The sequence below is a fragment of the Cricetulus griseus genome, chromosome 2, assembly GCF_003668045.3.
Source record: "Cricetulus griseus strain 17A/GY chromosome 2, alternate assembly CriGri-PICRH-1.0, whole genome shotgun sequence".
In the NCBI taxonomy this organism is placed as follows: domain Eukaryota; kingdom Metazoa; phylum Chordata; class Mammalia; order Rodentia; family Cricetidae; genus Cricetulus; species Cricetulus griseus.
Genome location: NC_048595.1, coordinates 198,503,428 through 198,529,640, shown reverse-complemented (window position 1 = coordinate 198,529,640; position 26,213 = coordinate 198,503,428). Strand labels below are relative to the sequence as shown.

Genomic DNA, 26,213 nt, shown 5'->3' with positions numbered 1-26,213 from the left:
GTACATTATTAAATTATTTTTCATTTTTAGATAATAATTTAAGCTAAAAAGAACTTTTCACCGAAAGGAAAGAATTTTCATGTCTCATTTCCTTGACTCATGTTTACATGGGCCACACCAGGTTTGTACCATGATGTCACTGCTTTCCAGTCTGTCACAATCCAGGCCTTCAAATACTTCTTGGGTGTCCCATTCTGTCATTATCACAAGCCCCACCTATGGGCAGCAGGGATGCTTTTGCTTTTGTTTTGAGGGTGGCCTACCCTCAATGGACATTATCTAAAGAGCAGGAGCATCATCATTTTGGGGAGAGGGGATGGTGAACTGTGAGCACACAAAGGTCAGGAGAGATCCAGCTACTTCACTCCTGTAACCCTGTAACCTCTTACTCTCCCCCCACCCCCACCCCTGCCTCCAGGAAGCCAAAAAGAAGTATGACAAAGAGACAGAGAAGTATTGTGGCATCTTAGAAAAGCATTTGAATTTGTCTTCCAAAAAGAAGGAATCCCAGCTTCAGGAGGTAAGGAACCACAGAGCTCCTGCATGGTGTGAGTTTTTGCATGGTGCTAAAGATATGTGGCAATTGCTGTTTGTGAGCCAATACCTGGATTGGAGGAGTCCTGAGAAACAGGGGCTCCATCCTGAAGCCTCCTCCACGGCTGTTCCCTCCAGCATCCTGATTCCTATGCTCTGTAACCTACTAGTAGCAGAGGAGCAGTGCTGCCTACTTACTACCTGCTGAACGGGCTGTGTGTGTTTCTGGGTGTGCCTCTTCATTTCCAGCTTGGATCTGCTTGCTACTTCTGTCACCCTTGGCCTTAATGCTGCATTTTGACCCTCTTGACCTCCTGCCTTGTATTAGTGACTTAAAAGACTGGCATCTGAAATAATTGGGCTATCTTACCTTAATAACTTTTAATGGATTCTTTTTAGTTTTAATGGCATCTTACTGCCATACATGTATTTTGAATGTTGTTAAACTATTTTACTAAAATATTTTTTGGGCTTGGTGGCAGAAACCTGTAATGCCAGTGCTTGGTAGGCCAAGGAATGAAGATTATGAGTTCAAGGCCATCCAGAAATACATAGAGACCCTGTCTCAAAAAAAGCAAGGGTCAGGAGTATGATCTTAATTGGCAGAGTATAAGGCCATGTGTCCATGGGTGACTTCCCTAGCACCACCCATCACAAGAAAGAAAAGAAGTTTCTCTGACCTGTTCCTGGTTTTCTTGGATTTGAATTTAAATGAACATTATTGGAAGTTCTTTTAAAAAGTGGTTAATTTTGAAAGACAAGTCAGTGTAACATCCATGGAGCTGCCACCATTTTCACACATCCATGAGAGATGAAATTAAAGGGCAGTAGGGTGGAATGATGCTGCCATCTAGTGGATGATGATGATATTTTAAAATGTTGTGTGTTCTTCAATGGCTATGAAGTTTGTATCAAAATAATATTTTGTTCCTTCACCTAATATTCACTGGATACTTCTATGGGTCTGTTCAGGATATGGGTGTTTTGTGGGACTGAAGCAGAAGATTTGCTTTTGTGGAACTTAAAGTTCTGGAGAACTTTTCAAGGAACATGAAATAATTGCTTGCTAGGTCAAGCTGAGGGTATGTGTGTGCTCGAATGCATGCACATGTGTATTTGTGTACATGCACGTGGGTGTGTGTATTTGTATGTGTGTGTGTGTGTGTGTGTGTGTGTGTGTGTGTGTGTATCTGTTGTTTGGTATAGAGTTCAGTAGCTTACCATTTTTCTTTGCTATCATGTTGTTTGATTTCTTTTAAAAGTCCACCTCCATATATTTTCTCTTTGCTTAGTGTATTCCTTAGGTAATAACTTGGTTTTCTGTTAAATTCTGTCTTCAGGCAGACAGCCAAGTGGACCTGGTTCGGCAGCATTTCTATGAAGTGTCTCTGGAGTATGTCTTTAAGGTGCAGGAAGTCCAAGAGAGAAAGATGTTTGAGTTTGTGGAGCCCGTGAGTAGCTGTTTCCTTTCATCTGAACTACCCAGCACATAATAGTGATAATTCTGCCACCACACAGGAGGACGCTGAGCAGCTGCAGTCCATGGCTGTGCCTTCTTTTAAGCAGGGAAAGCCCCATTACTTTGGTTCCCTGGACTCCTCCTAACATGGGAACTGTTCTGTTGTTAGACAACCAATGGTGGAGATAGTACAGTCAGCATCAGCTCCTGTCTCTTGCCGTCTGCTATTACCCTTTTTGATCTGCAAAGGGAAAGTGTTAAGTGGGATTCAGGGGGGAACAACTCCCTTCCATCTTGCTAGGAAATGGTCACAGTCTAGTAGTTCTGCTTTGCCCCACTCTTCCATCAATCCAGACGGAGGAGTAATTCTAGGAAGCAGTGGAGCATGCACTGTTCTCATTCTGTGCTTGGCTTCAGAGCCCCTCTGCTCCAGTCATCTTCTATGGGAGGTTCTTACATAAGGTGATTTCTCACAGTAGATTTGTCACAGGCAGAGTGGCACAGAGATTCTGCCGAGGGGACCATGATGGAATCTAGACTTGGCCAGTGTTCCACTGGGTGTGAAAGAGTGCCATGTGGGAAAAAGTCTGACCTGATGGTTGTACTACTCCACCTCCTGTGGCACCTGAGCATGGACTCTAAGTTAGGATGACTTTATGGAGACATGAGGGTTGGGAAAGAGATAGGGAAGGGACAGGAGAGGAGTTGCGGGGGAGTTTGATCTTTCAGTAGATATATTTAGCAAATAAAATATCACACCTATTAGTTTGGGTTGAATAACAACCACAAAACCCTCACACACAATAGATGTTTACTTCTCACATGTCTGTCAGGTAAGCTTGTCTTGGCTCATTTGGTTCTTCTCTCTCTTGCCCTTCCTCCTCCTCCCTTCATTACCATCATTATATTTTTCTTAATAAATTTACCGAGGTAATTGAAGCTCTGCTACTTACTAGATGAGACCTTCCACGAGGTTATATCTAAGTGTTTCTATTTCTTCATTTGAAAATGGGATAAAGCCAATATATACCCCCAGATGTTTTAATAATTGAATCATATAATGAAGGTAAAGAAGTAAAAGCATGCACTTATTTCTTGCTGTCCTTTTGTACAATGTAGTTTCAACAGTACTGGGCAGTAGAATCTCCCCAGGGCTCACTGAAATGCAGATTACAGGCCCTGTTCTTAGTGTCAGGATTGGGATAGAACAGGGCGAGTTCTTCAAAATTCCTGCTTTACAGAAAGTTTGTCCCAAACATTGCAGAAGAACCTTGGGTTACTGTCCAGGCAACCAGCTGTTTCTGTCATTTCACACATTTTTTTGGAAGTCTCTTGCTCGCACTTCCTGTTTACTCAGTTGATATTATTTTCTTCTTGATTCTGTGAGGCAGTTGAAGACTAGATAGTATAGTTATAATTTTCCTTGTTTACCAGACTCAGAAAAGAAACTCACTAAGGAAATGTAAAGTATAAAAGTTTGAGAGACATTAAAAGATAATTTGATAATGCGAATTAGAATAGAAAGTTAAATTAGGTACCAGACTTTGGACTCACCAAGCTAGGATAGATAACGGAGTATTTTCTCTTAATTTGTCAAATGCAAATGTACTAGACATTGTTTATATACTTTTTACCTGTATATATTATATATAGTTATTGTACATAGTTTTCTTAGGTTAGTTGTAGCCTTCCTTTTTGTATTAGACAAAAAGGGGAATTGTGGTGATATATTGTTTATGATTTAATAAAGTTTGCCTGGGGATCAGAGTGCAAAGCTAGCCACACTAGTTAACCATAGATGCCAGGCAGTGGTGGTACTCACCTTTAATCCCAGGACGCAGGAGACAGAGGCAGAGGGATCTCTGTGAGTCCAAGACTACCCTGGGCTACACGAGAGTGAATCAGTCTAAAAGAGTAAAAACTCACACTTTTAATCCCAGCACTAGAGAGGTATATAAGGAAGAAGCAAAGGTTCTCATGTGAGATTCATTTTCTAGTCACAGGGAAGACAGGGTCTCCATTTCAGCCTTGGCAGAGATAACAGCTACTGGCTGGATGCTTTTCTTTTCTGATCTTCAACTTGAACCTCCAAAATCTGTCTCTAGATTTTTATTACTTGTGCCACACCTGCCCCCCAAAGTCTGTCTTTGAGGTCCTAACCTGAAGTTTAGGTTTAATAAGTAGGTAAGAGGTATGGCTAAGTATTCCTGGTCAAGGTGCCATCCTGCCTATAACTGTTTCAGCTCTAGTCTGTCCTGCAAGGTGATTGGGTGGGTTGTCAAACTGTGAAATCTCTTCTCAAATAACATCTTTGTCCTCAGGCCAGCCCTAGGCTGCAGAGACACCCCTTCCTTCTCCTAGTGTGAGATCCCTGCAGGGGTACAAGTGACTCTTCTTAAAATATACTCATTCCTGCCATTTTGTTTACACCAGTACAAAGTCCTTTGATAGGCTGGGCTGGGCATGTGGTTTATCCTGTTGGTAGCATCCCTACTCTGGCGCTAATCATTTCCTGCCAGAAGCAGGTACAAACTACAGGGAGAAATCCCTTCACAGGCTCCAGTAGACCTGCCTCTCTGAAAAGTGGAGTGGGTGAATATAAGTACAGATGTGTTCGTGGAGGGGCTGAAAAGCTAACCACAGCAGCAGAAAGGAAAATAGATGCATTTCTGACTAACAGGTGGTGATGGGATCTGGAGGTTAGAGTGGACCACTTAGCAAACAACTGTGATCTCACAGAGTGAAGGTTCTTCCCAGATTTCTTCTATATTTTACCACAGCTCCTTTTTCATGTCAAAGCTGTGAATGCAGGCAATCTGGGGAGGTCTTGGCAAGTGGCTGGGATATTCATGTCAAAAATGTCAGCTTTGTAAAGAAGTACAATGGAATGTTGTTGGTGAGGTGTAGGGTAGTTGTTGAGAATCTGAGTTTTGGGATAAACTGTGGTGAGCAGGTGTTTTTATTTTTTTTCCCCATTTTGTGTAACAGAGACTAGATCATGAATACACTTACCTATTAGCCTTAGAGGATTTAAAGAGAGTCAAGGGACTTAGCACAATTGAAGCCAGGGAAGTGTGTGGTTGCTTGATAAAGGGATTTTTATTGTTTACTGTGGGAAAGTTGAAGAAAGCACAGAAGTGCCCCTTGGTGGAAGTCTATTCTGGGTGGCTTTCTGTGATTTGACTTCGCTGGTTAGATTACAGGTTCAGAGCTCGCCAGCTTCCTTAACACATTCTGAGTCATGTGACAACCTGATGTTATTAATGTTCAGCAGCTGAGGTGCAGCTTCAGCCAGTAGTTCTGAAAAGGTGATGTTCTTAGGCAATGGTAAGCATTGGTGCCAAGGAGAACAGGTTTCAAATCCTGGCTGTTAATCATCGTGAAGTAAGGGGCAAGTTACTTAGCCTCCAAAGGTGCCTCCTCCTTATTTAAGAGTGTCCTATTAGCACTTAAGTCATAGGTGATGTGATACAGGGCATGGAGGACACAGCATCCCACACACAGAGCTGCTCAGTGTATGTTAGTGTCATTACTACCTGTTCCATGCTTCCCAGACAGCGTTAGAAACCCAGATCCTGCTCCTTCTGTTCTCTTCTCAGTCGGCCTTTGTGACCTCTGCCCTTTTTCCCTCTTCACAGCTCCTGGCCTTCCTGCAAGGACTCTTCACTTTCTATCACCATGGTTATGAGCTGGCCAAGGACTTTGGTGACTTTAAGACACAGTTGACCATCAGCATACAAAATGTGAGTGGGGGCAGAGACCAGAGAGGGAAACAGGAGAGGGTGTGTTTGCTCCAGAGTTCCCCTCAAGCATTGGAATGAGGTGTGTGGGGTGGGTTCCTGGCTGGGTTCAGAGGAGGACAGCGGGAATCTGACATTTCTAGAATGTAAGATGGCCCAGGTCTGAGCACCATTTCTGTTCCTGGAAGTGTTGCTGCTGGTATTGTGTGTTTTTCACAGCAGCGTCAGAATTTCCCTTGACAGTGGAAATCCCAACTTAGCCCAGACTAGTTGCCTTCTGTGCAAGCAGCTGCCTGGTCACCTGAGGCCTTACATGAGTGTCCAGGGGTGAAAACTCAAATGGTATACTCTTGCCAGGCAAGACTGACAGGACATGTGAGTCAGTGCCATCCAAATGCTGCTGCCTCTGTTGCTTAAATCTGGAACCTTTGGGTGTGCAGAGTTGTTTAGGGTATTTGGGGCATAAGTCATAAGGCAAGCTCTCCTCTTACTTTGGAATTGGCCACAAGTCCCAAGGTACTCCTAGATCAGGCATTTCTGCATGGCTTGTCCTTCATGGCCTCAGAAGTTTGGAACTTACTTGGTGGTTCTTTGTTGACTTGGAGAACAGGAAGTTGAGGAATATGTCAGAAATGGTTTTAGAAAACATATATATATATATATATATATATATATATATATATATATATATGCCTCAGGGGTTCTGAGTGGGCCTGAATAGAAGCCAGGGGTTTCTGACTGCTCTGGGTGAGAGAATGACCTAGAAAGCCAGCAGCACCCCCCTTTTAGGAGGGTGCCACCTGTGAGCCATGAGCAAGCTACATTTCTTCCAACTGGAGTGGTGAGGACCATAATCCTAAAGGAGTGCAAGCAGTTACTCTAGTCTGTAACTCTTATTTAAGCACCCTCTCCTGGCCCAACAATCTCCACTCACTCTTGAGGAGTGAGGCTGGGTGTTCACATGCTTCCTGGATGATCTTGGTGGTTTCTTGAGTTTGATTCATTCAGATATGGGACTGTAAGGCAAATATGTACTTTTACAAGTGAATACTTGCCCATTTCCTAGACCACTGAATGCCCCTTATTTGCTTTTATATCTAAGGTTTCTGTTTAGGCTGATCTTATGAATTATTAAGAGATTTCATTTTTTTTTTCTGCATTTGATTGATTGAGCAAAACTCCTTTCATTCCAGACAAGAAACCGCTTCGAAGGAACCAGGTCTGAAGTGGAATCGCTGATGAAGAAGATGAAGGAAAACCCCCTTGAGCACAAGACCATCAGCCCCTACACCATGGAAGGGTACCTCTATGTGCAGGAGAAACGTAAGTGCTCGGACTGTCAGGGTGGGGGGCACTCACAGCCTTGGGCAGATGTTGTTTCTGGAGGTCCCTGCAGATCTGTGTCCACAGTCTTTTCACCTCCAAGTGCTTTGTTCTGTTTCCTTTGTGCTAGGGTTTTTCTTCAATGCTACATTTCCCTATGGCTCTGTAGGAGGTAGTTCCTTTCTTCTTAATGTCCCCTCCTTTTGAACCTTGATGTCTTAGTGTGCTTGTGCACTCCACCCCAACCACATGGGCATTGGGAAGGTCCTGCATACCACACCTTATTGAATGCCCTAGTATTTGGTGATTCTACTTTCAGTTGAGAGCAATCATGGCTTGGGCCCTTTTCCTTTGCTTCTCAACTTCTGCCATCCCAATACTTGGATTTTTATGGAAAGTCAAAAAATAGGTGAGAGTTAGGAAGAAGGCCCATCATCTCCTTGCAATGCATTCAAGGGAAGAAACACCAGGGGCTGCTACTTGAATGCAGTTTTTAGGGAGGACTCACAGTTCATACCATAAAGGCCTTGGAGAAGGCTTAGAGGATATGCCTTAGGGTAGCACCTCCAGGTGCTAGGAATAAGATAGTGAAAGCTTTCTCCTTTAATAGTTGTTCCATTAGCTGGCAGCCTGTCCCATCCTCCTCAGCAGGATCTTGCTAAGTAGTCTAGACTGACCTTGAACTCATGATCATCCTGAATTTTCCTTCTGAGTTCTAGAGTCGCACACCTGTATGCTGCCTTGCACACCTTTTGCCTCTATGCTTTCTTAGCAGGATGACTCCTGATTTGTGCTGGTTTTGTGTTCCTCTCTGTGGTCCTCTTTGGCAGTGACTTCACTCCTGCAAGCTCCTGGTAGAGCAGGAGAGAAACACTTTGTTTTAGTGGTTATGTACTTAGTGCTAATGCTCACATATAATTGCCTAGGCTTAAAAGTGTTCTCTTCTGACAGTAGGGACTGAAGTGGGGTTGGAATTATTGGCTGCGGTAAGGGTTTTATACCCCTATTCTTTGAGGAATGAGCTTGAGGGGGTTTATAGGAAGCAGAAGCCTCTTCATTTGTGTATTTCATTCCCTGAGTATGGAGGGATGCTCTCCTTGCCATGTGTGCGGATTCCCTCAGCCCATCCCACTGCCCATGGTTGGAGGTAACGTAGAGAAACAAACTCTCAGGAAAGTAAGGATAGATGTCACAGTGCCCCTGTAATACAAAGGCTGTTGTTATTCTTCACCTGTGTGTGGACTCATTTTTGCTCTCTCATACTCACATTATATTACACAGTTCCAATCAATCAAACATTTCACATGCTCTTGACATGAATATGTTGCTTTTTGTTACAACTACTTTTTGCTTTTCTAGCACACCACTTATGAGCATTTCCTTAGGATACAGTATAGTGTTGGAACTTACTATTTTTAATAATTTCAAGCTTACAAGGAAGTTGCAAGAATGCTATAAAGAAAACATGAATTGACCGGGCGTTGGTGGCGCATGCCTTTAATCCCAGCACTCAGGAGGCAGAGGCAGGTGGATTTCTCTGAGTTCGAGGTCAGCCTGGTCTCCAGAGCCAGTGCCAGGATAGGCTCCAATGCTACACAGAGAAACCCTGTCTCGAAAAACCAAAGAGAGAGAAGAGAGAGAGAGAGAGAGAGAGAGAGAGAGAGAGAGAGAGAGAGAGAGAGAGAGAGAGCATGAATTTACCCAGATCCACAGTTTCTCAATGCTTTACTCTAGTCACTCTTTCTTTTTTCTGTGTATGGCTGTGGATATGTGCACTACTCTCATGAACATTCATTCTCCTGAGCTGTTCTGTTCTAATGCCCACCAGTCCCCTATTGTCTTCATTTCCACCATTCAATCAAGAAATTGTATTGTCTCTTCACTGTATGGTCACTGTTTTCCGTTAACTAACTAGTGTTCTGAGGAAGTCACCTTATAATTATGTAAATAGCTTTCTGCTTGCTATGTTTCTGTCCATAGAGTTGTGACCTATTGATCCTTGCCTAGACTGATGGAGATTTCCCACTTTCATTACTTCTTTCTACCCACCCTTGTCTATCCATCTGCCCACTTGTCAGACCATTTGTCTGTCCCTGTCTTTCCATTGTCAATAAAACCTTAAGGTTAACATTTCACTCACAGGCTATAATCTATTACTTTATATACCTTGATGTCCTCATCGTCTAAGACAAAGCACTTGTGGAGTCCTTGTGTTGTGTAGTCACTGGAATGTTCCCCAGGCCCTGAGAATGTTTGGTACTTTTCAAATTGCCTTTAATGACTAATGTATTGCTGTGTGACATGTGCCTGTGTGACAGAGAGAGAGAGAGAGACAGAGAAAGGGGTGAGAGAGAATGCACATGTATATATGTGTGTGTGGTGTATATATGTGTGCCTGTACATGTGGTGGCCCGAAATTAACCTCAGGTGTTATTCCTTAGGTGATATTCACCTTGTTTTTTTTTGGAACAGGTTTCTCATTGGCCTGAAGTTCACTGAGTAGGTTAGGCAGACTAGACAACAAGCCCCAAGGCTCTGCCTGTCTTCCCCTCTCCACCTGTGCACCAATAAACCTGTTTTTAAAAATTAAATCTTAATTAATTAATTAATTAATTTTTATGTGGGTTTCGAGGGCCTGACTCAGGTCCTCGAGCTTATAGAGCTTTATTAACCAAGCTGTCTCTGTAGCCCCTGTGTTGCTTTTCAGATTATTAAATGATATCTATACTTATATTTGGCAATCATTCCAAACCATTAATAATCACTACGCAACCATTCTTTACATGGTATTGGTAATTGTGGCCATTTCTATTATGTGATCTCTGTAAACATCTAAAACTAATATTGATTGAAGTCCTTGCAGACTGATAATGTCTTCTTCCTCTAATATTTGATTGAAGTCCTTGCAGACTGATAATGTCTTCTTCCTCTAATAGCACTTTGTTGTTGAAAATAAAGTAATTGGCCAGGCACTGGGTATACAGCCAGAGACTTTTGGCATTGGTTCTGTGATGTCGCCCTCTTTCCTGGGGAGAATTTTGAGACAGACTCCTTAGATTGCATTTAGGCATTTAGTCACTTCCAGTCTGCATCTGTGGTGTCTCTGAGGTTTCCATGTCTCCTTCTCAGATCTTTTGGAATTCTGCTGAAGTAAAAATTAGGGGTTTGGAAATAGGTCAGAACCCCTGAGGTTAGTCACCGGGCAGCTGTGTGGGAGGCACAATGTCACTGCTCAGATAGAAATGTTGACTGACACTTGGAAGAGCCCTTCTATGCTCTTTCCTCAGTTACCTCAGTCAGGGGAGAGAGTGGAAACTTCAAATGGTGATTGATGATGGGCATGCAAATTTATTTTCCCAGGGAACTGATACCTCCCCTGTATTTGAAGACCCACTGGATGTAGCATTAGTGAGAGGTAGAGATCCTATATGTCTGGATGGGGAAAGCATTGTTTTGGTTTTACTTTCAGCCTGTGGGATCAGGTTTCTGTCTGTTTCAGCCTAGCTGTATAGGGAATACATTATCCCTTAAACAGTGTCAGCATTATGCCTGAGTACTTGAGCACTGTGGCCCATCTCTGTGTCATAGCGGTTAATGATACAGTGGACATGTGCAGATGGTTAATAGGCAACATTCCTTTACAGGTCACTTTGGAACTTCTTGGGTGAAGCACTACTGTACATACCAACGGGACTCCAAACAAATCACCATGGTTCCATTTGACCAAAAGTCAGGAGGAAAGGGGGTGAGTTCATTGTAACAATTTCTTGCTTGGTTTGCTTGGCTAACAGGTAACGGTCACGATACATGTCTAAGAGTGCAGTGTTTTACTGTAAAACTCTCTAATTCTGCAGGAATTCCCTGAGGCCCATTTCTCTGAGAACAGTTAGAATAATCATTGTTAGCACTATTAACTGTGATGAAGACCTTCTTACTTTACATGTATACACCATTAAATGTGTCAAATATCAATGTCTTACTAGAAAGTCATGGTTGATTGACATCATCCCATGAAACTGATTTGTGCCTCTTCTGCTTGATCCCCGGAGCTGTTTAGATGAATCAGTCATTAATTTCTATGTAACATGTTATCTCTAAACCTTGAAACTTTTGAAATCATACTAGCTATCTTAATATTCTGCATAGTCTTTGTGGGTCAGGAATTTGGGGAACATTCGATGAGTAGGAAGTTGAGGCTCAATTCAGACTAATAGCAGCTACAATAGAAGCAGTATGGATCTGAGGCAGCTCAGGCTATCAGTCATAACTCTCTTCTTCTCCTAACTTTCTCCTTCCTCTATTTCCCCTCTATCTCTGTGGTCTTAGATCCCGTGGGATGGAAGATACTCTGTGGCTGTGTTTTAGAAGAGATTGCCAGGTTAGGGAAGGATCCTAGCACTGCCTTTTGGATTTCCCTATGCTCTCCAGAGTTCTTCCTCTTGCTTGCCTTCAGACAGTTGTCTTTGCTTGCTACCCTCAGCAGTCAGATGCCTCCCCTACAGAGATGATCTATGTCTCCCCTGGGCTGCCTTCCTACCTTCCCTCTCCTCAGCCTCTGTATTTCATCATGTCCTAGGATGGAATTTTTTTTTTTTTGAGTTCATTGCTTGGAAAATTTTTGTCACAATGGATTTAAGGTTTTATCTTAATTCAGAACTGAAAAAAATTTCTCCACTTACCAACTTTGCATATTGCTCCTCTCTAATTTTTGCCATTATTTCCTTGTGAGTATATGTAACTGTTTAAATAAGAATATAGTTTGCCTCTTCTGCCTGTCCCTTTCTGTAAGAAAGAGTCTCACTTTGTAGCCTAGATTGGCTTCATGTAGTCAGGCTGGCCAACAGCCCTAGTGGTTCTTTTCTCTGCTTCCTTTCTCAGCCTGTATGGTTTTAATCTTTTTGAATATCTGGAATATATTTTGAGTGATTTTTCTAGTTCTATCTTTGGTTTAAATATTTTTTCAGTTGTGTCTAATATTTTGGTAAGCTAGTACTTTGCTAGCCCTCCACACTTAGCCTTCTATGGACATTTTTGTGTACCATGTTGAGTTAATATTTGGAGGACATTCAAGTGTACAAGTGGAGAGAGCACAGAGGCTAGACATGCCTGGACCAGTGATGTACAGTGCTCTTTGCTCTCTTCAACTCCAGTGCTTCTTCCTGGATCTCTTTTATTTCAGTGACCATAAAGAGTTTTGTCAGCATCTCTGTTCCCTCATTGCATCCAAGCAGTAGGAAAGCCCTTTTAATTTTTGTTTTCTTTTTTGGCAGAGGTGCTATTGAGGTGCTATTACAATCTCAGGAAAACACATATGTTAACAGAGTTAGATGAGGATATTACAAATTATACCTAAGTTATTAGGTGTTCCCTGGCTTTCAGAGAAGTAAGCCCACTTTTTTTGGAATGGGTCATAGTTCTTTTCTATCTATTGCTACTCCCCCAAATCAGCTAACTGAATTATTTTCCTCTTCAGGCTTCTTTTGCTTCAGGACCTCTTGCATGTTTCCAGGTCTTTAAGGAACTCAGTTGTATTTCTCAGTTCCTTTCTTATTACCCTTATCAGTAAAGGGTGGAGATCCGTACAGTGGTCAGTGTTTGTGTTTCCAAAGACTTCTGTGATATCCCATGGAGTACTTCAGTGTGTTGTTGAGCTCATGAGTGTCGAGCAGAGCCTGAGAAGAGCCTCCTTAGGAACATGCTACTGTAACAAGTCATTTTCCAAACCATAACTGGTTATATTTATGCTCCACTTTGTAGTGGTCTGTACTCTTTCATTATCTTGTGTTGTGCCATTTGATCTGGCTTTCCTCTTCTTCACCAAGGGAGATACTGGGGACCAGAGCCATCAATTTACTTCTAAGTTTATATACCTGAGTTCCAGAGTGAGTATACTAAATTCTCAGCCTGGAGTTAGAACCTCCTGCTTCTGAAGCAAAATCTTTTCATGATGCTACCGTTTCTAAGTATTCTAGTGAAGGAAATAGGAGTTAAACTGTCTAGGGTCTGGAGACGATGTCCTCACTGTTTGGACAGAGAAGTCATGTGATGTGTTGGTACTGTTGTTTGTACCTAATGTAGTTACAATGGTGTGCTCCCACACCTGACATCCCTCCCCAGTCTTTGTAAGCATTTATCTCTAGCTATACCTACTTCCCCTCTGTTCATCCCTGAGTCCCTGGACCCTGACTACAGGGCCCTTTCATCTGCTGACAAAAGACACTTAGTGAAGGAGGGGATTATTTTAGCTTATAGTTCCAGGAGATCCAGCCCACCATGGCAGGGAGTGAATGGCAGCAGAAGCAGGAGGTTCCGGGTTTACTGTGCCCATAGTTAAGAAGCACATTGCCACAAATGCTGATGCTCAGCTTTCTTCTTTCTTTCTGCAGAGGCCCTAGCTCATGGGAAGGTACTATCTGTATTTAGGGTGGCTCACCCCACCTTAGTTAATCAAGTAAACCCCTCAAGGGCATGTTCAGATGATTGTCCCCTAAGTTTTTTTTTTTTTTCTTTTAACACTGTAAGTATTTCAGCAGATAATTACAGTGTTTTTCTTTGCATCCTCAGAACAAAATCTCATGGTCCTCTTTAATTAATATATATATTTAATTTATATATATATATATATATATATATATAAAGCCAAGGTCTCACTCTGTAGCCCTGGCTGATCTGGAACTTGATAAGAAGAACAGGTTGGCCTGGAACTCACAGAGATCTGCCTCCCTCTATCTCCTGAGTGCTGGGATTAAAGGTGTGTGCCACTTGTCCAGCTCTCCCTCCTTTTGGGCTTATGTCTGATGATCCTTTATAGATGTTACTCATGTTTTTTTCATGGCACTTCATCTATGCTGTCATTATAGTAGTTCTGGTCCATAGCTATTAAATCTGAACTATAGCTAGACATCAACAAGGTCAAATTTCTTATATTTAGGTGAGTACACTTACCAAAGCACCGAGTTAGAATCATTTAGTTGAAAGATGTAATTGGCCTTATTTTCATTTCTAGAATCAGGCATCACTATTACATACAACAGAACAAGTATTGTTGTAAGGCAAGCATAGAAACTAGTTTTAAGCCAGAGGAGGCTGAAGAATTCATAAACGGCACAAAATAATTAATCATTTCAAAGTGATTTTCCCTGGTCTGGGAGTATAGCTCAGTGAAGGGCTCTTGCCTAGCATGTAGCAGTCTGCAGGTTTGTTCCTCAACATGAAAACAATGATAACATGAATATACTATTATTTTGTAAAGAGGGGTCAAGAGAGTCAACAGTGGAAAAATAAGTAATTAAAAATGGTTAATATCGGGCTAATTAGGTCTCTCTCTCTCTCTCTCTCTCTCTCTCTCTCTCTCTCTCTGTGTGTGTGTGTGTGTGTGTGTGTGTGTGTGTGTGTGTGTGTGTGTGTAATTAAGGAAGAGAGAACTTCAGTTTTCCTTGCCAAGTGAAGTAAGTCTGTTTGAAGAACTGGACTGTGTTCTCTCTTTCTCTCCCTCCCTCCCTCCCTCCTTCTCTCTCTCTCTCTGTCTCTCTGTCTCTCTCTCTCTCTCATTTCTTCTGGTTTCTTTTCTTTTTAAAAATAATTTATTTAATTTTATTTTATGTGCATTGGTGTGAAGGTATTAGATCCCTGGAATTGGAGTTTTAGACAGTTGTGAGCTGCCATGTGGGTGCTGGGAATTGAACCCAGGTCCTCTGGAAGACCAGCCAGTGCTCTTAACTGTTGAGCCATCTCTACAGCCTTGTTTTGTTGTTGTTATTTATTTATTTATTTTTTTGGAGAGCAGATAAAAAAGCTAGGTTTTGTGTTGGAAAATATTTGCATGGGGGACTCCATGTTGAATTTGTTTTCTCCCTTCCTTCCTTCCTTCCTTCCTTCCTTCCTTCCTTCCTTCTTTCTCCCTCCCTTCCTCCCTCCCTCCCTTCTTTTCTTTTTCTTTTTTGTAGACCCAATTAGTTTCCTAATCTAAAACTGTGCCCACCCTGTAAAGCTGGGTGTCACAGCTTTAGGGTTGCCCATATACTAGGCAAACATTTTATTGTAGAGCCAGACCCTAAGCCCCTTTCTTCTGAGGTAGGATTTGCTAACTTGTCTAGACAAACCTTGAACTTATGTAGCCTAGGCTGCCCTCCAGCTTATGGCACTCCTATCTCAACCTCCCAAATAGCTGTGATTACTAGGCAACTTCTTGTAGTTTTTATTTAACATACATATGTACTCTACAGAGTAGATAAGGATCAATTCTCAATTTGTGAACCTAATCTCTGCTATTTAGTAAGTAGGCATAGATGTAGGGCATGTGAACATAAATGGTCTTTTCCTAGGGCTATGCTTGTGTGCTTTTCTGGCTATCATGGGTGGTTGCATCTACCTTCTGAAGTCACATTCCGTCATATGCTAGCAGAGTGGGCGAGTTTGCAAATCTTCCTTTTTTTAGGAAAAAGGGGAAGAAACAGAAACAATAATGGATTCCTTAGAGACAGAAAAAAGTTGAGGAGAGCTCCTTCTGTGTTTCTTGTACTGTGTCAGCACTGTGGCTTGATTGTCACATTCCACTCACACAGTTGCACATTACCCAACAGAAAAAAAAATAACCAAAAACCCAAACAAACAAACAAACAAACAAAAAACAACTCTTGATATGTGCAATATGTATGAACCACAGATTACTTAAGTTTAATGGAAAAACCAGATACTTACTCTGTGTTTGAATTTGAATAAAGATATAGAAGATGCAAACTAGCCCATACAACAGAAAGCAGACCCAGTGGTTGTTTGGAGATGAGCTAGGAGGCAGGTGGATTAACAAAGGTCATGGGAATATTTGGCAGGTGGGGGCAGGGGATGATGGAAAGTTTTTCTCAGATTCAGTGATAGCTTCATGGATGTCTACAGATGTCACAGTTACAGATTGTACACATTAAACATACACAATTTATCATATCAATGAAACTGTTATATGTTGAACACCTCTTCTGTCCAAGACCTAGGTGGGCTCAGAAGACACAAGAGTATTAAACAAAGACCACAAGTCTCTGTCATTAGGTTGCTTACAGTCTTGTAATCTTCCCATAAGACTTGATGGGAAGACATTACTGTATTTCTCATCTTCCTTAGCAGACAGTTTTTTCTATGTTTGGTACCATGGGGTTGGAGAAAGACATGGTGCCATGTGAACACAACTTAGGGATCTTTGACCTGTTTCAGAAAGGTGTTCTTGAAGAAGTAATGCCTAACTCACAGATGCTCATTTAGGAGGGACTGTTGTCTTCAACTCTTTTCACCTCTGCAAATTAAACCTGATTACAACAGTAGTACCAGACACTCACTATGTAGTGACAACCATGATTTACCTGTAACTAAATACTAGGGTTCCAGATCTTAGCCCTAGAAGATTCTTGCTTGAGAAGCTCTGTGGTCAGCCCTTCTCTCAGTAGGTTATGAATACACCGATCTGAGAACCTGAAGAGAGATCCTGTTTATGTGCCATGTTTGTCCTAGAGGGGAGCAGAGCCTGCCTTCTGGCCTGACCTTGACAGCCTGTGTATTCTCACTAGGGAGAAGATGAGTCCATCACTCTCAAATCCTGCACTCGGCGGAAGACAGACTCCATCGAGAAGAGATTTTGCTTTGATGTGGAAGCAGTAGACAGGTGAGAGGCTGAGGCCTTCTTTTCAGGAACAAATTATTACTACATTTGGATTTCTTTCCTTTCCCTTCAATCGAAGTGTTTCTATCCCTCTACCCTATTCCATTCTTCTGTGTTTTCTGGATGCTAGGTCATTGCGGAAGGTCAGTTCAGCCTCCCATTGTTTAGTTCAGGACTGAATCACTAGGTTTATTTGGTTTTAGTTTAATGCTAGTGCTTCCATGCACAGGAATGTGTGCTATGTCTCGAGGAGGTAGGGTAGATATTTAAAGAAAGCAGTCTGTTTAACCTGATTGTAGCTGGTGCTTGGTGGGTTTTTCCTTAAAAAATTACTGAGATGACTAAATTTGGGTAGAAGGAGTTTTACTGATATAATTTTTAAGGCTTGTAATTATTTTATGTACATACTCAGAAAAGACAACAAGCCACTTGCTTAATCAGCCCATAATAGATAGATGGATGGATGGAAGAAGAAAGAAGGAAGGAAGGAAAGATAGATAGATGAGTAGATAGATGGATGGCTTGTGCTGTGTTCCTCAAGATCTATAATGTCTCACTCAGCTACATCATCCCATGGAATTAGGCTTATTCAACAGGATTCCAGTTCTTTGAGGCACTTTCCATGGCAGTGGGTTCTTTCAGTTAAATCCGAATGCAGAACTTATCTAAGATGCTTTTTTCAAGTCAGCAGTGTTAGCACCAGGGCCCTTAAACCTGACTGCAGTACCCAGGCAATGTCAGGATATATCTTTCTTAGTTTTTTTTTTTTTTTTTTAAAGCCATGGCATTTCACTAAGGTCTGTGATACTTTCTGGAGTTCTAGTGTTTTCCATGTCTGCAGAAGACTTCTTGGGAAGTTGTAGAGAGTTCCTTTGGTTAAAACTTTGGTACATCTGTCTTATGTCAGCTCTTGATAACACGTCCTTGAACCTTCCTACCTCTATCATGTTCATAAAACTTTTGCAAGCAAGGCATGGGGGTGCCCACCTATAATACGCCTCTTCAGAAGATGAGGCAGGAGGATCACCTAAGCTCAGGAATTCAAGACCAGCCAGAGTTTTTATTAGGACTCTGTCTCAAAAACAGAAAAGGGAGGGAGGGGTCTTTGTGGGCTAAAATTGTAAGCCAAGAGTAAATGTCACATACCTAGTATACTGAGTAGACCTAGGGTGTCCATTTCTCCTCAGAACCTGTCTGATTCCTCAGTGGCTTGATGCAATTGGCGTTGGGAAGGGTCCAAAATGAGACTGTTGAGTCTCCACTGCGGAGTGGGATAGACTGGTGGGAATATGAAGCCTTTTCTTTCAGTGTCCCCTGTGGACTTCATAGATTAGGCTACAATTCAGCATTGCTTTTTTGCCCCTCTTGTTTGACTTCAGGGGCTTGTAGATTGCTCACATACATACAGACTGAGATTTGAGTGTATGTGAGGTGGGGTAAAGAAACTACTGTACCTATGACCATTCTGTTATTAAGGAAGATTTGTATTGTAGATATGAGAAAGAAAGAGAGAGAGCAACAGAGACAGAGAGACAGAGACAGAGACAGAGAAAGAGAATGGCCAGAGGCATCTGAAAGAGTCTAGAGCAGAGGAAAATAAAGGAAGTAGACTGAGCATGGCCAGAAGACTGGACATGGGTAGGGCTAGCAAAGTGTAGAAAATAGTAGAGATAGTAAGATAGCAAGACATAGAGACTAGGGCACAGAAAGCAAGAAAATAACAAGAGATAGAGATAGGTAGGTAAGTAGATAGATGATAGATAGATAGATAGATAGATACATACATACATACATACATACATACATACATACGCCTGAGAATAGTGGGTTATAAGGAGGTGAGTAAGCTGGGTAGTGTTAGGGTCTTTAAATGTGTTAACAGGCACCTGTGATACTAAGGGAGCCTGGGGGCTGATATGGGTTTTGATATGCAACCACAGGTAGCCATTTGTCCTTTGAGAGGTAAGGGGAAATGATGCCCTTTGGCATATGGGAGCCAGTTTCACAAGTTCCTAAGGAGTATTGGCTTTTATCTAAGAGCAGAAATCTCCTATAGTTCAGGTTGAGTTCCTTTCTGGATATTTGAACAGCCTGAGACCTGACATTATAAGAAGTAAAAGGTATTTCTGCGGGCTAAGTGGCAGCTGCCTGTGAGCTCTGCTGTAAATCCTTTCTCTGGAGGACTCCCACCCTGTCCTTTTCACCAGTGCCCATCAGCAGGGAGGGGCTATTGCTAGATCTTATTTTCTAGACTATGCCTCCCTCAGATTCCTCTGTCTCATTTGCTCTACCACAGAGGCAGGGGTCAAAGGGCAAGTTAGCACCTAGGAAATGGATGCAAAAGAGGAAACAACAGAAGGGCTGAAATGTTCCCAGAGTGCATTATGGGTAGATTAGATAAGCTACTACATCTGTTGTAGCTGTTAATGTGGTAATGTATCAAAATCCAAGTGTGACTTATATTGTTGAGACTATGAAAATTTGATGTGAGACATACCAGCTGTGTAATCTGAGGTTTGGGATCATTGTAGGGTTAGTGAAGTTAAAATGAGGTTGTTAGGGTAGGCATTGTGCTAATGGTTAAATTGTCATCTGGACACATTCTGGAACAACCTGGGAGAAAGCTTCAATGAGTGATAGTCTAGATTAGGTTGGCTTAGGAACATGTCTGTCAGGAACTGTCTTGATGGTGGTGTGCAACTTTAATTCCAGCACTTGGGAGGCAGAGGCAGATAGATCTCTGTGAGTTTGAGACCAGCCTGATCTGCAGAGCTAGTTCCAGGGCAGCCGTGGCTACACAGTTAAAAACAGCAACAACAACAACAACAACAAAAAACAAAATAAAACCCAAGCTACCTTTTTTTTTTGTATCACGCTACAGATCTAGCTTTTGAAAGTTTATATTTTATATTGGTTAATTGACTGGATTTAACATTTTTTTTCTTGCAGTGGGTCAACCCTTTTTTGTTAGAGTTCAGTGTAAACATCTTGGGTTAAAAATGGTCTTCATGGAAAAGGAGCCTTTTGTGGTAGTCATGTGTGGCTCATTAATACTAACCAGTGTCTTTGTTCAGTCACTTGAATAGCTAACTCCATTGTGCGCTATCTTATGGAGACTAGTGGGCAAATGTAGCAGAAATATTTGTTTAAGCTGGAGAACCATGGTTGTAGTCAATTACCAGCATCTCTGGATTGGTTTGTTTTAAAGAAATTTTTCACAGATGTAAGTGACACATAGATTATTTTCTCCCTAATGTTTTCCATGAGGGGCCACTAGACCATATGGAAAATAATAGAAATAGGAACTACGGCCTCTTCTGATTCACTGAACCAGCATAGTAGTGGGGAGTCAATGTTTATGCTCAGGGAAAGGAAACAATTAGATTTTTTTTCCCCCCTGAAGACTAGCTGACTCCAACAGAAACTCTGTCTGTTATATTTCCCTCCCTAGCACTGATAAATGCAGAAGTGTGGCCAGGACAGCTCACTAGACATGGTTGGGGGACTTGGGACCACAGGTGGAACAGAGACAGAGCCTTGAACTCACTGTCTCCTGTCTCGACCTCTCGAGAACATAAGATTACAGGCCTGTGCCACAGGCCCCCGCTTAGACTCTTCTGACAGACGTCACATGTAGGAAGCTTTAGGAATCTATTGGCTTTTCTTCCATAAAGGGATCTTCTGATCTTCTTAGTGCCGTTTTGAAGTTCCGTAAGTGCTGCACTAGCAGCAGTGAGTTGCCTTTCCTCTAGAACCTTTCTCAGCTCTCACACCCACTGGCAATGCTATCCTGTTTTAGCCTGGTAACACATTTTCTTTGGATTGGCTGGCTAGTTGTTCAGTTTGGAATGTTCTGGGTACTTTTGTTTAATTCTGTTTATCTCAGATGATTTGCTTTTAGAGGTAGAAAACCATATTTTTTTGTAGCCTTTAATATAGTACAATATGTATATGATTTCTCAATTTTGTTTTTATGATGAATACAGTTTTGAAATTATATACATACAAAATATATATATATATACATATATATATATATATATATATATATATATATAATATTACTTTGAGACCTTGGTGATAAGAATAGAGAACATTAACTAGGTGTAAATTAAATTAAAACTCCAGCAAGTACTCACGGATTTGCTATTGAGTAGCGATGTGGCATTGGAGTTGAAGCTAGAATAGTAGAGGCTAGACCTTTATGGAAGATCTGAAAAAAATTTGGTACCCTCCAATCAGTCAGCAACGATTTTTCCAAGTTGCGTTTTTCGCAGAAGGTTGCAAATTATAGGTTAAATAAAAGACAGAAGGAGCCCTGTTTGAATGTAGGCGCTGACCCTCACTTGCCATGTAACGGTAGTAGTGAGATAGAGATGACTGTGACTGCCAGGATGGTTTTGAAGATGGTATGTGTCACTATGCCTCTCCGATGTAGTCCTAGGTCTGAAACTCTTGTTCTTCTGTGCTCCAAACTCGGGGTCTTAATTTTTCCAGTGTTAACCTTACCTTTGGTAAAAGCTCCCCGTGCCTGCCTTGCTGTGAGCCTGCTTTGTTTCTCATTGCAATGCCGGTTCATCTGTAACGTGTGAGAGTGGATGCAGGCACAGCAAGGGCCCATGTGAAGAAGGCCCATCAGGGGGAGATTCTGTGCTGTGCTTCATAACTTGATTCCCACACAGGAGAACGTTTTATGTCCGCATTCAGTTTATGATCGACCCGGGAAACCATACTGGTTTTAAATGAAGACAGTCTATGGTCTAGCTTGGTATGAGTCTGTGAATGGGTTGTTTTATGTGTCTTTGTGAAATTGTGTGACTCCTGAGATGGTGTGTTTTCCAAAGAGGATCTTACATAACCGATGATTTGAACACTCGGCCTGTAGATGGCAGTTTTGTATACGAGTTGGCTGTTCTCAGGTCTGGTGGAACAGTGGTTGTCATTTATACACTGCTAACTCAAAGAGCTGGGTGTGTGGTTTCTGTAGAAGTTACCATTTGTGTGAGTATTACTACTCCAGGCAAAGAGTATTCTCAGTGACTCACTCTTCCTCTAGAAGTTCCTTCCTTTCATCCTGTCATGGATCGCTCATACCTACTTTATGGCTACAGTCAGGCCTCTTTAAACATTGGGGTTTAGCTGCTGAGCTGAAGTGCCAGGCTCTTTGCTTCGGGATGATGTCTGTGAGGGCAGCAGGCTTGTCCTTCTGTCCAGCCTGTGCTGAGAACCAGGCTTCTCCCCCCAGTTGCATTCTTTATCTCACACAGCAGATGAACTGTTTTTCCTGGTCTCAGGCTTCCCGCCCCTCCCCTCCTCCCTGCTTGTTTGAAACACTATTTGACTTTGCCTTCCTGCCCCTTGGGTTGGAGTGCTGGTCTCAATGCCATTGACCTTTCAGGCAGGAAATGGCTTTTCCTTCCTCAGAGGGTGTTATGCTGCTCTGACTTCATGGCTAGGGGTGGGGTAGGCGGTGGGGGATGGGCACCCTTCTTTCTGAATTGCTTCCTGGCTCTCATAGTAAGGTGCTGGAGAAGTGCTTAAACTCTTGAGTTCACAAATTTAGAATTTACTGAAGTTTTGGGGATGTTGTTTTGGCTTCTAATTAAATGATAATGTTGGCTATTTGAACCTGTTTTAAATAGGAACATCTTTGGTGGTTAGGGGAGTGGTTAGGAGGGTGACCTTATTTCTGTTCTCTAATCAGTGCAGTGAAATTTGTTGCTTTGTTGATGAGTGCAACCATTTATCTGCCAGTTTCTTAACATAGGATTTAAAACAATAACTCAACACCAAAATTTTGCTATTACATAAATCCCAAGAAAGAAACAATTGAACCAGTAAATTCAGAGTATAAATGGTATATGTGTGTGGGCAGCAGGCAGACAAACCTAAAGAGAGATTTTCTTAGTTTGGTGTCAGTAGCAGTAACAGGCATTTGAACTATCCTTTCCTATCACCCATCCCATCGATTAGTAATACTTTCTCCTGGTGCCTTGTGATAACTTGTGCCTGTCGCTGTAGCTGGCACATGGCACTCACTTAGAAGTCAGTATCAGTTACATCCATGGGATATAAAATTTAGTACGCTAGAAATTTGTCTTGTGTTATATGACTCTGTAATCTTTTAAAATAACTCTATATGAAATTATCTGATGGAATTAGCAGTATTTACTCTTTTGACTACTATTATTGCCAGGGTCCTACTTATTCTGAGACCTTTCCTCCCAAGAGGTCAGTGCTGTAGACTTTAGTTGATTATTATCCATTCATTCATTAGAATAAAATTCTTTCTGAATAATTGATGAGAAGCTGCTTAGGAAAACATCTTGGGTATGTGTGGAGGGAGGTGTACTCCCTCTCTCCAAGTTGATCGTCTTCTCTGATTCTAGGACACATACACTCTTTACAGATAAGATCACTGCAGCATTATGGTTTAAGTATAGGCCTTGCTTTAGTCTCTGGCCCACCTGGATACAATAGCAGATTTAGCCCTTAAGCAATGTGGCATTTTTCACATTTAGAAAGAGACCCAAAGGGCAGAATATGTAGCTCAGTGGTAAAATGCTCGCCTATCATGAATGAGGCCTCGAGTTTAATCCCCAGCAACACAAATAAGCAAATTAAAAAAAATAAGTAAATAAACAACTGAATAAATTAAAGGGGCCTATTAATAGCAGTCAATTCATGTTTATTGTGAGAAATAAATGATAATTGAAATAAAGTCCTTAGCACAGCATTTGGCATATAATAAACAATAAATCTGAGCTACACATATGGGAGTGACCAGTTTGTGACCTCTGGTTTCTCTCCCCTGTGCTTCACTCAGGTTACCATGATACCTGATGGGTGGCAGCTGCCTCTGTGACCTGTGTTGGCTCTGCTCTTTGTTTATTCCTATGTCTCTCTCCACAAGTAAAAATGCAGAAGCAATAAAAGGCTGCAGGCATTAGGGAAAGGAGCACAGGTATATATACCTTAGGGGCAATAAGTAGCTCCCCGCCTAGTTGCCATCACTTGTTTACTTACATGCTTTCTATAAGCAGACATGGGTCGAATGCTATTCTCTAAGGTCGTTCTGCATGGCTTTGGCCATATCTGTGCAAACTTTGAGCCCTTTTCATTGCATAGATAGTATCAAGAAGCAGTTTTCCCAGCAGTGTTTCCTCTTCCTGGCATCTGACAAACACTTTTACCCAAGAATAGAAAGCCCATTCCCCAAGCCTTCACTTTCCCATCTTCTAAGAGCATAGTGGGGCATATTTCACATACAGGCTATAGTAAATTTCTATGGGTATTGGAGTCTTTACTGTCAACCTAACCCTTAAATACACAGTGGTATGGATGGGAGTTAGGAGTGAGCTCTTGCCAGCTGGAGATTTAGTCTTATGAATGAATAAGGCCTAGTGCTTTGGAGGTTGATTTAGAAAGAAGAGTTCTGTGGGGTTCTGACTGTGTTTGTTTCAGTGGGGTGGAGTCAGTCCTAGCATTTCCTTGTCCAATAGGAAGTGGGTGAATTGCCAAACCACTGAGATCACTATTGTTGACTCTGATTCATGAATAAGATTAGAACTAGAAAGCTGTCGAGGAACCTCAGATTCAGCCCTGGCTATGCCTTTGATTGTTCTTGGCTGATGAAGGGGCTGTGACTGATATTGGTGGTCCTAGCATTCTGAATGTAATGCTCTTTTGGTTATGTGGTGTTTTTGTTGGTTTCTTTTCTTTATTTTTGAACTTTGTTATTTTGTTGTTTTGTTTTTATCAGCTTGACACTGGCTAGAGTTATGTGGGGAAAGGAACCTCAGTTGTGAAAATGTGTCCATCATATTGGCCTCTAGGCAAGTCTGTAGGGCCTTTTCCTGGTTAATGATTGATATGGGAAGGCCCAGATCACTGTGTATGGTGCCACCTCTGTTCCTGGATGGTGTACAAAAATAAGCTGAGCAAGTCAGTAGGAACAAGTCAATAAGCATCTTTCCTTCACAGTCTCTGTTTCAGTTCCTGTCACCAGGTTTCTGCCTTTAGTTCCTCCCTTGACTTCCCCTAGTGATGAAGTGTGACCTGTAAGCGAAATAAACCCTTTCTTCCCCAGGCTGCTTTTGGTCATGTTCTTCAGCTCATCAATAGAAACCTTATTAGAACAACTGCAAAAAGGTGTGTTGCTTTCTGCAGGCTTGTTTTGGAAGCCAGCATTGGAAGAGATACCGGGATTGGTAGCAGCTGCCTTGAGATAAATGAGGACTGTTTTCCTTTTATTATTATTATTATCATTATTATTATTATTATTACTATTATTGTAATTTTAGGGATTTCACACACACACATGCTATGCACACTGACTGCTCTCACCTCCCACCTCCCTACCACTCCTGTCCCCTCTTTTCTCTCCCCACAAATTTCTGTCTTGCTCTTCATTTCCATTCACATTGGAGAACTATTTTTTTGCATCATTCTTGTGGTGTGAGTGTTGGGAAAATTGTAGATCCTTGTTCCTTCTTCAAAGTTGCTTCTCATGCTGCTCTGGCTACAGCACTAACAATATATTTATAGTGAAGAAATGCTGGATTTTGAGGAGAATTTTAGGGCTGAGTTCTAGAAAAGATTTTTAAATTGTTTGCACCTTCTCTTATCTGGGGACTGGAGGGAACTTCTCTAAAGAGTTTCTAGTATTTTCTGGAGAATTCCTTTCTCTGTCCTTATCAGTTATCAGACATTAGTTTTTAAAAGGAGTAGCAGTCCACTTTGAAGCTTTTACTGGGGAGGAAAAAGGAAATAGCCATGATGTCAGAGCTTGTTTTTGCTTTTATTCTGGTGCTTGTGCATGATTTTTGGTATGAAGGTATTGGTGGATCGGTGGACCATAGCACCAATACATTGCTTCTCCCGCATTTTAAACTATTTTCCTGCCCTTCTCCAGGCATTGCTTTGATGCTACCCCATGCTAGCTATCTGCTCTCATTTGCCCTTGTGGTAATAACTAAGTTTTTGGAAATGTGTGATACACTTCTTGCTTCAAGTTTGTAACATGGCAAAAGGTGTAACTCTCATCAACCCCAAGAGAAAAGCAATTGAATTTCTCTGCTTTGCCTTCTTAAAAGTACAAGTCACACATCCAGCAGAGAATAGTACAGTGGCTGGTTCTCCAGAGTCACACTGGAATAGTAGGGAAGCTTCGGTGTTGTCTTAAGCATTTAAAACAAGTTCTTAGTTGAGGTATCACTGCAAAATATTCATAGCTCATGTCTTTTTATACACATATATGCACACACATACACATTGTGTGTATGTGAAGACCCAGATTGAGATGAACATTTATGTTCTTGAAGTTTTCCTCACACCCTTCCCCAGATACTGCTGTACCCCTTATTGGAGGTAGAATCACTTTTCTGAATTGTGTGAGCTTATTAAGAGTTTGATTGCCATGCAGCTGTAGCCATATGGTCTGTAGACTTTTGCTCACCATCTGTGAAATTCATACCTACCATTCTGTGCAGCACTAGTTGCTGTTTTT

At 41.7% G+C, this 26,213-nt stretch overlaps 1 protein-coding gene across 1 annotated transcript in view; it reads left to right on the top strand.

Annotated features, from left to right (window-relative positions):
- Positions 1 to 26,213, top strand: part of Arhgap26 (Rho GTPase activating protein 26) — a 271,702-nt gene that overhangs the window by 12,430 nt on the left and 233,059 nt on the right. The window contains exons 5-10 of the mRNA XM_035438736.1: positions 419 to 520; positions 1,875 to 1,985; positions 5,632 to 5,736; positions 6,927 to 7,056; positions 10,701 to 10,801; positions 16,614 to 16,708. Of these exons, the coding sequence (XP_035294627.1) occupies positions 419 to 520; positions 1,875 to 1,985; positions 5,632 to 5,736; positions 6,927 to 7,056; positions 10,701 to 10,801; positions 16,614 to 16,708 (644 nt within the window). The remainder of the gene's footprint in view (positions 1 to 418; positions 521 to 1,874; positions 1,986 to 5,631; positions 5,737 to 6,926; positions 7,057 to 10,700; positions 10,802 to 16,613; positions 16,709 to 26,213) is intronic.